Genomic DNA, 11,389 nt, shown 5'->3' with positions numbered 1-11,389 from the left:
TTAGGAAGTTATTTCAATATAAAAGGTAACACAACAGTTATAATAAAGTTATAAATATTATTATTCCCCAAGATTATTCCTATATATTAGGATCAAAAGAGCTTGATTCGAAAAACATACAATAAGCAAAAAAAGTCATTCAAAGGTATAGATACAATTATTATAAATGTATGTATCGGACGAGGCTTGTTGAACTAACTGTGGCACTTCTTTATAATATTTAATTACAAATTAAATTACACTAAAATGGTGGGCTTGTCACATATAATATTTTATAATCTGTGTGCTACTCTGCAGCGGCACCACCACAATGAAAATTAATGAATTATATGATGAAATGATTTACCTAAAACTTACATCATATACCTATCATGTTTATGGCTGTACCTGTACTAGGAAGCGAAATAATACGCATTGAAAGTGGCGCCGCTGGGGAGCATACTCTGTAGCGGCGCCACTTATAGCATATATATAGAAATGTAATTAGCTATTCTGTTCCTATGGAAATTGATGTACTACTGCTGTTTGTTACGTACGTATTGAAAATAATAATTAAAATCATTAATTAGTGATTTTATTTACTTTTATTGATTCCGCGTTCGGTGAGCGTCAGGGTGGACCTGTGCGAATTTTAACGAAATATTTATAAACATATTGCATCTTCTGTGTACCTCAGTGTACTTTTAACAGAAACCAGTGTAGTGCAGTGTAGTGTAGAGAAGAGAAGTTAATGTGGAGCAAAACGATGACTCTATTTATAGATTGTATTTTTGAGTAGCTACTAATAAATAGTAGTCAACTCTTGCAGAACTTGTTCCTTTTCCACTGGGGGCGGCGGGAGTAATACCCTACAGGTCTGCGAAGGTTAGGCTTGTAGCCAATAGTAGGGAAAGTATCCCTACTACTCGCCAGCTCTCCACAAGCCTGCCTTTGTGAATTTCTGCCTCTCCTTGTTGGTCCATAGTTGTCCAATCGTCTGGATCTAATAAGACATGCCTCGGACGACGCACATGTTTCCTGGGCGGAAACTCAGGAGTGTATTTCGAGGCATGACTTATCAGATCGTTGACGTGATTGGATGATTTATTAAAGTAGCGTCTACTCAACACTTTAAAGTGTTGAGCTATAGCTGTTAGTCTCAAGTCCTTGTGTAAATCATTGTTTCTCACATACCACGTCGCCCCAACCAATTTCCGCAATAATTTGTTTTGGAGTACCTGTAGGCTTTACTGGCGGGTAGAGGCCTGGACGAAGGCGACCGAGTCATATGAGAAAACTGTAAGGATACACACTTTGTAGATGTGCAGCTTATTACGAATCTACAACTTGCTCTTCTTATTTAGAAGGCAATGAAATCTGCATACATAATAAGCTGCAAGATCGCGTACTGTCTTAATATGTCGGTGGAAGTTTAACCGTTTATCTAGAACTACCCCGAGGTATCAGGCCTCATCTCTCCATGGAATGGGATGATCGAAGAGTGTGATGTTAGGGATGGATGATATTAATGACTGATACAGTGTAGTGCGTGAGAATATGACCCCTACACTTTACTCTGACTTTCACTCCTGTGACGACGTGACACATTATTTCTTTTAACTATCTATGCCACTATTGTGAATTGTCACTTGGAAGACGGCCCAGAATACCATCACAAGTTGATCCACCCAAATTCGACTTTCCTTTAAAAACTTCGATATAGGTATATATACTTCGCTTTAGATATACTCGTAGGTATAACGAGCGAATGCAAAAGCTCCTTAACTGAGCCTTGGCATAACGCTGGGGCAGTCCTATAAGAAAGATGAGGATGATAAAAAGCATTCAAAAGATGAAACATCAAAATTGTATTTCGGAACTTCTTAACATTTTCACAAGACATAGACATAGCTACATGACAACACCATACAAAAATTACCACTGCGACAACAAATCGAAATCATTCAGCCGCTGCATTACAAATCCCCGTTTCTTTTTCTTTTTACCTTCTTTGTCATCCTTTTCTGTTTCGGCGACAGCTTTAGCTTTCGTCTTTTTTTTAGGTTCTGATTCTTTCATTTTCTGGATTTCACAATCCATATCGAATGGACATTGGTCAGCCGGATAGAGTGGCATCATTATAACCGGCACGTAGTTAGATGCACCTCGGTCTTTCTATTAATTAAAATTGAAAGGATATTAGATATTATGCAAGTAGGTACTTACCTAAATCGTGCAAGCCTATAAAGTGGTACAACACGACTATTGATACAGCCTTTCTTTCTCTAAATTATTCGTCCAAAATCACATTCATTAATACGTTTATTTATTTAAAACTTTATTGCACAAATACAAGTAAAACGTACAATAGGCGGGCTTCATGCCTTGAGGCATTCTCTAACAGTCAACCACTGGGCCAAACCATAATTAGCTAAGGAGAGAGCAGTGTGAAAAGAAAATTTTCCAAAATTAAATATAAATACTAAGTCTAATACTAATAGGCCAATATACAAAGTAATAGGTAATATATATAATACATTTATAAACTACACAAATAAATATTATAAATACATTATAAATGAATTATATAATATATTAAACAATATACATAAATATATTATGTAAATGTGAGCGTCAGGATGGCGGGTGGACTTTAGCGAATTTCAACGAAATATGTATAAACGTATTATATTTCCTGTGTACATTTAATAGAAACCAGTGTACCTCTCTCTAAAACGAGATATTTAATAAAAAAGGTCCACCTGCCATCCTGACGTCAGAATGGGTGGGCCTTGTTTTGAGTCTAGAGTCAGACCAAGACGATGTCGATAGCATACGCAGTGCAAGTGTTATTTATTCGTCATAATTTCATAGAAGTTGACAGTGAACGTAAATAAAACATGGAAACATTCTGTCCGCTGAATTATAGCCTAACGTAAACTACCTTAAGGTGGGTGGGGATTACAAACTACTCGATTGAAAACTTCAGTTCGATCGAGTTGACAGGCACTGAATTCACTGATGGATGACTAAATTGGTTTATTATTGTATTTAACGTTTTTTTTATAATTAAGAATGTCTTCATGTGTCGTGAAGTGGTGCAGAAGTTATTCTGGTCATTCCAAGGACAGTGGGAATCACTATTCACAGGTAAGTAAACAGATAACTTCAATAATATTTTGAATAAATATGATGACATTTTTTCAGTATCACTACCGCGCTAAGCTAAAACGTAACTGCATACGATTTTCATAACCACATACGACTTTTTAGATTACGAGGATAATCGGGACGATGTTATGCTAAATGAAGTAACTATTTTATTAACTTATGTTTGATTTAGATATTATCTATATTGGCATGTGTTATCAGTGGATTTGCTTGTTGTAAATTCTAAACCAATTGATAATATTGTAATTAATATTATCTGATACTGATACTGACACTTGGGGTAACTCCAGCCAGCAGATCCTGCAGCAAGGACTAGGAAGGAGAGACTACAAGGCGGAGGCGATGTTGATACAAAATAACACTGCTCGAATGACTCTGCTGATTCAACCTAAGAGGCAGCGAGTCGGTGGAGTATGTCAGCGTCACATCACACCGGCTAAGCCTCAAACGCGAAATCAGACAAAGTACGCTCGCACACCGGCTCATTACACAACAACCCCTGCCACCCCGCCGTAGGCACCCGCAGCCTGCCCGACACACCGGAGTACCCAGTAGATAGGACTGGAGTATAGGTTTTGCAGTCAGGATAGTAGGAGAGACGGGAAGTTTTAGCCGACCCGAATACAAGGCATCGTTAAGTCAGCATGGGGTAGATATAGATTCTGTACTTGGTGAGTAATAAATGCTTGGTAGTAGGAATGTGAGGATACGTGACTGCTGTATTATTATTTTTGATGAAGTTTCAGAGCTGTTTTTATCGTAGGCTGTATAGGTGCAGGAGTATCTAAGAGGACCGTTAGTTTTCTTACTATACGGTTGAGGACAAGCTCCAATATGCACTGTGTTACTGATGATAAACAAAAAATAATAGCAATTCTCAAGCAAGGTTGGTAGGTTCGTGCCACAGACCAGGCAAGGCACCCTAAAAAGACGTAGCATTGTCGCGCTACCCCCTCTGCCACGCATACGGTATAGTTACTCGAATTTCGAAACACGCCTACAATTGCTTACTTCAGTCAGCGGACCGGGCTCCGTCTAGAAACATCGGTAGCTCGAAGAAGTTTTTGCCATGAAAAATGCATAACTGTTGTGTGAAATTGTGTGGCAAGAACACTATAAACTCTGGTGTACAATAAAATGGCATTTCTTTTCACAGGTAAGCCGATTTTTAGAAATTTGGATATAAAATGGGTCACTTTTAGACAAGTCAGTGTTTAATCGAGTAAATCAAGTTGCTTTAGTTGCACTATAGCAGGGTGGCCACTTTCTGGAAAACCGGGAAAAGTCAGGGAATTTCGCTAGTTATGGAAAAGTCAGGGAAATTTAATGGAGGTCAGGGAATAAAAATTGTCTCTGTATGTACAGTCAGCATCAAATGTGGCGGATCAAACAACGCTTCAAAAGTAACCATTCTATAACAGCTTAACAAAAAGTGATGCTTCTATAATTATGCAGAACAATGAAAACAAAACTGTAAAAGATATTCGTTTAAATTTGAATTTTAAACATTTATCTATATTTGGAAAAGTTATCGGGAATATCAGATACTTTTGGTGCGTTGTGTCATCCGCTACTTTTGATGCTGACTGTACATAATATAAGTACATAATAAAAAAACAAATTATTAATTTTACCATCTCCAAATAATAGGTACGAGTAAATGCGACCGCGCGCCGCACGTGCCACTGTATTACTCAATAATTGCCGCCGGCGGGGATGTCAAAGGTTGTAGCGTTTTTACGTTCTTTATACGCGAAGACTACAAGGTTTTCAAGTTTTCAGGCTCGAGTACATTCCCACAAAAATTTTGCTCAGTACGTTGGCTCGACAACTTTGTTGATCGCGCCACTAAAATTATACCCAACGTTGAAAAATATGTGCAGGGAATAAAAAACGGCCAAGTGCGAGTCGGACTCGCCCATGAAGGGTTCCGTACCATTTATGACGTATTAAAAAAAACTACTTACTAGATCTCGTTCAAACCAATTTTCGGTGGAAGTTTGCATGGTAATGTATATCATATATAATGTATATTATATATTATTAATGTATATTATATTAGATAGGCCCAGATATTTTTTCTCCGTCTAAATAATAATAATAATAATATAATTATTATTATTAATTATTGTTTATTATCGTCGTAATATTTTTGACTGAAATATTTTTGACCCGGTTCCTGTACCCCATGTAAATTTCGCTGGCTGTACCTGAACGTGGCTGCACAAGTACGCACTGCCATACAGAATGATAATAAAATGTATCTAGACATAAAAATATTATAGCGGAATATATTTACACAACATATTCCGTCGGTTAGTCTGTCATTTCATAACAACATTTTATCTAGTTATATTTTAATCAGCATAAAATTATTATATGTGGATTATTTGACTCGTTCTTCAAACTATTATGGCATAAACCTATCCCTGTCTAGGTTATATTCTAATCCAAATATGAACCGCGAACTCTCAGTTGCCTACCTACGTAAAGCAAGAAGGTTATTAGTGGATTAATGTCGCTGATTGGTAGTTATTGACATCATATGCATTTCATCTACTCTTAGCTGTGTACATTAGTGTAATAGAGATGACTATTATTTCGTTTACCAGTTTTGCTCTGGCTCTGTAAACGTATCGTCTTATTTAAATGTAGGCGTAATTGTGTATGTGTGCTAATTGTCCCGAGAATTTGAATGGTAATGTTCTCAAACGTGGGTTCCTTGTTTTATTTCCGTTCACTGGTAGTTGACGTTTAAATAGTTTTTGTGCAACAAGAGAGCAAAGTGTGATATTTCTTCGAGTGCTTATTTTGAGTCCCGTGCAAGCGCAAAATTCTATAATATCTCTATCTAAAAAATCTATAGTATGTCTTCATTACTATTTCACTCATGTATTCTTAAGGTATTCTACCAATTAAGTTTAATAACCGCAATAAAACAAAACGAAAGAAATTTAAATAAAATAATACGGAAATAATGAAATAACGAACATCACTTGACAGTTCAATCGACCACTTTTTTTGTAAAAAAAATTGTAAGATATGGTCCGAATTGCAGAAACAACTACATATTTGTCAACCATAGTTAAATCGATCGTTAAAAGTAGAATTATTTACTTTGCGTAACAATTGCTATTTTTAAGTTCATTCTTTGGATTGTATAATAAATACGAGCCCCAATGCAGAAGAGTTCGGCTACTATTTAAAACTGAAAGTAACTTTTTTTCAAAGTCAAATCTAGTAAGTAATTTAAGTAGCATAGGAGCAAGAATTAAAAAAAAGTGTTGTAAAATTAATCAACTTTATTTCCTATATAATACAACAAAAAATGTTCATGTATTGCAATAATACAATTCTTCTATCAACTACAACGCATAATAGTTCGGCTATCGATCTTGAGTACGCAAAATAGTTCGCCTACCACTTAGTTGTCTCGCCTTTACTCTTAAGAACAGCCTTGATCCTCAATGGCATCGTCGCTACCAACTCTTCGCACTCTTCTGGGGTTATAGACTCCCAGACAGCGACGATTTTCTCTTTTAATTCACTTTTTGACCTCGATGGAAACTTGCGTAATTTTTTTTTTTCATTTTCCACCACAATGTTTCAATGGGTGACAAATCTGGACTATTCGACGGCCACTCCATAGTGGGGATTCCTTTAGACTCGAGTCAAGTCTTCGTGGTCTTCGCAGTATGGCAAGATGGTGTCTTGTTGAAAAGTGTAGACATTTTCATATTTCAAGCTTGGAATAGATGGAATTAAACTGGTTTTCAAAATGTCCTGGTATTTCACTGCATTAACAGTCCCTTCTACAAAATGCAGGCGGCCTACCCCTTGTGCCGACATGCAACCCCATATCATCACAGACCCAGGAAACTTCACTTTTCTCTTAATGCAGTCCTTGATGAATGCTTCGTCTTTATTTCGAAGGATTTTTTTTCGTTCGTCGCCGACAGTTACTTCGAATTTTGATTAATCACTCCATATTATTTGACGCCATTGCTCAGTAGTCCAGAATGAGTGCACGCGAGCGAATTTCAGCCTCTTTTTTTTCTGTAACTCCGTTAGTAAAGGTTTTTCCTTGGCCGTGTAAAAACCATATCCCATTCTTTGGTCGACCAGACTTCTTCAAACACGAAATTGTGCCGTGTTTCTTGCGATGCTGGATGATTGACTGGACAGTCGATCTTGGCAGTAATAAATCTCTGGCGATTTGGTTGGTAGATTTTCCACTCTCACTACTGGAAATTATAATTTTCCTGACTTCTTCTGTGACTGGTTTTCCGCGGCCCATGTTGCTCTAAATTACTTATAATAATGAAAAAATACTTGGAGTATGTACCCTTTCACATATTAAATGACAATGGGTTCCACATTTATTTGAATCATTTTTAGGGTTCCGTAGTCAACTAGGAACCCTTATAGTTTCGCCATGTCCGTCTGTCTGTCTGTCTGTCTGTCTGTCCGAGGCTTTGCTCCGTGGTCGTTAGTGCTAGAAAGCTGAAATTTGGCATGGATATATAAATCAATAAAGCCGACAAAGTCGTACAATAAAATCTAAAAATTTAATTTTTTTTAGGGTAACTCCCCTACACGTAAAGTGGGGGTGAAATTTTTTTTCGCTTCAACCCTAGAGTGTGGGGTATCGTTGGAAAGGTCTTTCAAAACGAATAGGGGTTTTCAAGAAACATTTTTTGATAAAGTGAATATATTCGGAGATAATCACTCCGAAAGAAGAAAAAATAAATGTGTCCGTCCCCCCCTCTAACTTTTGAACCATAGGTCCAAAAAATATGAAAAAAATCGTAGAAGTAGAACTTAAGAAAGACATTAAATGAAAACTATAGCGGACATGATCAGTTTAGCTGTTTTTGAGTTATCGCAAAAAGTTTTCCCTTCATAGTGAAAAGACTTACTTTAATTAGGTACTGATTATGCAAATTTGCCTATTTGTTTAACTCGGGTGAAAGGTACCGTTTCATCCCTTGGTTAACAATTTATTATTTTTTAAGCTCCAGTTTAGCTTATTGTGACGGAAGAGTAACTACGGAACCCTACACTGAGCGTGGCCCGACATGCTCTTGGCCGGTTTTTTATTTATTTGAGTAATAACATTAAAGAGGCTTAACGCTAGGCATGTACAAACTATTTTGCATCAATTAAGAACCTGCCGAACTGTTTTGTGAAACCATACATGAATGAATATACCTAGGATTTTTTTCCTTACATTGTAGTTATTGTGCAATAGTGTAAAAACAACGTTGTATTTATGGAGTATAATATTGTAGAAATCGTTTGCTGCTAATGCCTTTCTAGAAATAAAACGAGTTGATATAAGATTCATATACTTAATAAATAATCTATGACTTGACGAAGTCTTCTGCATTAGGGCTCGTAGGTAAAATAAGTGAACATTATTTTTTTACATTAATTAATTATTACGAATTAAGTCTCGTAGAGTGTTTGGGAACGATGCTGTCTGACTTATTTCGGGACAAATTAATTAAGACAATAGAATCCAAATAATCACTTGCATTAGGCCCCGCACGTTGAAATGACATTAAAATATAAAGGTCACTTGAATGTTATTTTGTCTCACTCAGTGAGTAAAATGCGATTGCTCGCTTTTTTTAAGCAGTAAATTACCCTTGTTCGAGCTGCTGACGTGAAAATAACATTTGCACTGCGTGTGCTATCGAAATGGTTGCAAATTTGTCTTGGCTTGACTCAAAGTCAGACCAAGCAAAGTTGGCAGTGATTTTGATAGCCCAGCCTGTGCAAGGGTTATTTAAACATCATAATTTCATAGATGTTTGACGTTTAAAATAACACTCGCGCTGTCTGGGCTATCAAAATCGTTGCGGACTTGTCTTGGTCGCTTGACACTCACAAATATCTCGTATAAGTTTTTTTTCATACACAAAAGTAATGCAACCCCACTTATCGTTTTGAATATTTTTGGAAATTACGCATGATGAATAAGGAATTTATAATTTTACTTTAGGTGTTAGGAAAAAATTACCACTTACCTTTTCGGCAGCGCACTGGCAACAATAGCTTTGAGCTGCTGATACAGCTTTAGACTTAACTAAGTGTGCCACTACAGCTTTCAATTGTTCCTCGTCTAAACAATCTGGTTTACTTTTCTGCCAATTGCCATCTGGGTTTAACGATACCAATACTGGCGCAGTCATATCCAGAGCCTCATAACCAGGTTTTGCCAATGGTCTGCCGCCAAAAAAAGTATTATTCCATTAAGCAAACATATTTATACAGACACATATGCTTTTAAGCACACACATTGCATTGCGCTAGTTTCCGACCAGCTCTAGTTTTCATTTCACCTTGCAGCAGAAATTTGGACTTATTGCAATCCTTATTGTCTAAACAATAGATCTATCTACATAAAAAAACATATTTCGCAAGTAGCCAATGAAAAATTAAATATATTAGTTGCTACATCGTCGAGTGGATGAAAAGCCCCGCGTAGCCAACGTGCATATCGTTCACGCTCCGCGGCGAACGAAACACAACTGTTACAGTCGCACTAATATAGAAGAGTGATAGAGAGAGATGACTACGCTACGCTACGGAGCGTTAACGATTGTAACGTTGGCTACGCGGAAACTAGAAACTGTACAGAAACTAGCGCACTAACCCTATAACATTTTTATTTAATCCACTACCGCCTTTGTATCCACTTGGCTACAATGGGCGTTTGATTCGATTTTCTACTATAGTTTTAATATCATTAGAAAAATGGTGAGTAGCCAAAAGTGGGCGTGGGCGCTAATGGGTTAAACGCGTTTTACTTAGACACTATTTCTCGGACGAGTAATAAAAGTTAGGGCATTTATGAAGTACAGGGAGGAGAGGAAAGGTACACGAGAAATAACTTCTGAGAATTAGTGTCTAGTCTAAAACTCGTTTTAGAATCCAGCCGGGCCGGTTGCATGTTGCTGGAGATATATACATATATGCATCATACGTCAGTTATATTCATTGACAGAGCTCTTTCCACCCGGCTTGATCGAAATGCGGGCATACAAATATACCATAAACCATTGAACTATTATTACTACGTATGTAACCGCCACAGAAAACCAGTATTTTGCGTCATGAGTTGTTGTCGGCCGACAACAAACTATGGGAGCGAAGCGTGATTTTCACGACCTCATGGTTTTGGTAACGATTACGACAATTTCATTGTTTGGTATGACCTCTATAGTATATTGCCTATTTTTCTCAACATTGCCTGCCAGGCCAAACTGCCTGACTTGAACAAACAGTATCACCTTCCTCCCATTATTAAAAATTAGTTAGAGAATAACTCTTTTTTGGCATGGTACGTAATGTAATACAAGTATTGAAATAAGCAATTCATACATACATATCTGGAAGTTTCGCCAAAAGTTCTTTTGTTGCCATTATGAGGTTAAAAAGCAGAGGATTTTTACTTAACAGTTTAAATTAATACGTTTTTTATTTTTGACTAATTAAATTTTGAATTTTTTCTATCACTAATTCCGAATTTTATATCATTTTCCTTTAACAATTGAATTTTTTTGTCAGTGTCAAATGATATTTGAATAAAAAACTAAAAAGTTTGAATATCTCACAACGCTCATAACTCATAAAAAGGTTTAATAATTTGCTTTGAAAAGCTTTATCACATTTACATCGATTAAATCTTATACATATACCATATAATTATATACGTACTTTACTCTTTCGGTTAAATCTTAAAAACAAACTCCTAAAAATCAATCCGGGATGTGAACCTGTATTTTTTTTGTATGTTATATATTTTGAGTTCTTAGAGGAATGTGAAACTATAAACTATGTTTTGAAAGCAAAAAAAGTTATGCTCCCTGCGCAATTTGCGAAAAACTTCTCTCTTTGCAGTTTTATTATAAAACTATGGGTTTTTTGCAAGGCCCCCCACGTTGTCTGTTCTCAATACAAATTTGAATACTTAAGCCGTAGCCATTTTGGTGGTTACACTGGTTTGTATAAGTATGTGCGTAAAAATGTGTATGTGTGGGTTTTTAGGGATGTGGACTGGTCGATTTTAATCATGATATATATCGATAAGCGCTACACAGCGGAACAGAATAGTGATTATTTGATATCTTCACTAAAAATGAACATCATAGATATGCTAATTGATAATGAGTAATTTATAATATATTAAAATAACTCAATTCCTGCGGAAAACATAATTTGGCAGTTAATT

At 36.4% G+C, this 11,389-nt stretch overlaps 1 protein-coding gene across 1 annotated transcript; it reads right to left on the bottom strand.

Annotated features, from left to right (window-relative positions):
- Positions 1-1,827: 1,827 nt before the first annotated feature.
- On the bottom strand, positions 1,828-10,720 carry LOC133517870 (uncharacterized). Its single transcript, XM_061851330.1, has 3 exons — positions 10,544-10,720; positions 9,183-9,381; positions 1,828-2,154 (listed from the first exon to the last, which is right to left on the bottom strand). The coding sequence occupies exons 1-3, from the start codon at positions 10,579-10,581 to the stop codon at positions 1,915-1,917; spliced, it is 477 nt and encodes a 158-aa protein (XP_061707314.1). The 5' UTR covers positions 10,582-10,720; the 3' UTR covers positions 1,828-1,914.
- Between the last annotated feature and the right edge of the window lie 669 nt (positions 10,721-11,389).

Source organism: Cydia pomonella, chromosome 1 (assembly GCF_033807575.1).
Source record: "Cydia pomonella isolate Wapato2018A chromosome 1, ilCydPomo1, whole genome shotgun sequence".
Lineage (NCBI taxonomy): Eukaryota > Metazoa > Arthropoda > Insecta > Lepidoptera > Tortricidae > Cydia > Cydia pomonella.
This window is presented reverse-complemented; position numbering and strand designations above follow the sequence as displayed.

What these genes read in the sequence shown, in the direction of transcription:
- LOC133517870 (XM_061851330.1), bottom strand. Translation starts at nt 10,581, where the DNA reads ATGGCAACAAAAGAACTTTTGGCGAAACTTCCAGATAT. An exon ending in TTGGCGAAACTTCCAGATAT is followed by an intron (nt 9,382 to 10,543) that starts GTATGTATGAAT and finishes TTTTGGCGGCAG; the next exon opens with ACCATTGGCAAAACCTGGTT. An exon ending in GCCAGTGCGCTGCCGAAAAG is followed by an intron (nt 2,155 to 9,182) that starts GTAAGTGGTAAT and finishes TTTAATTAATAG; the next exon opens with AAAGACCGAGGTGCATCTAA.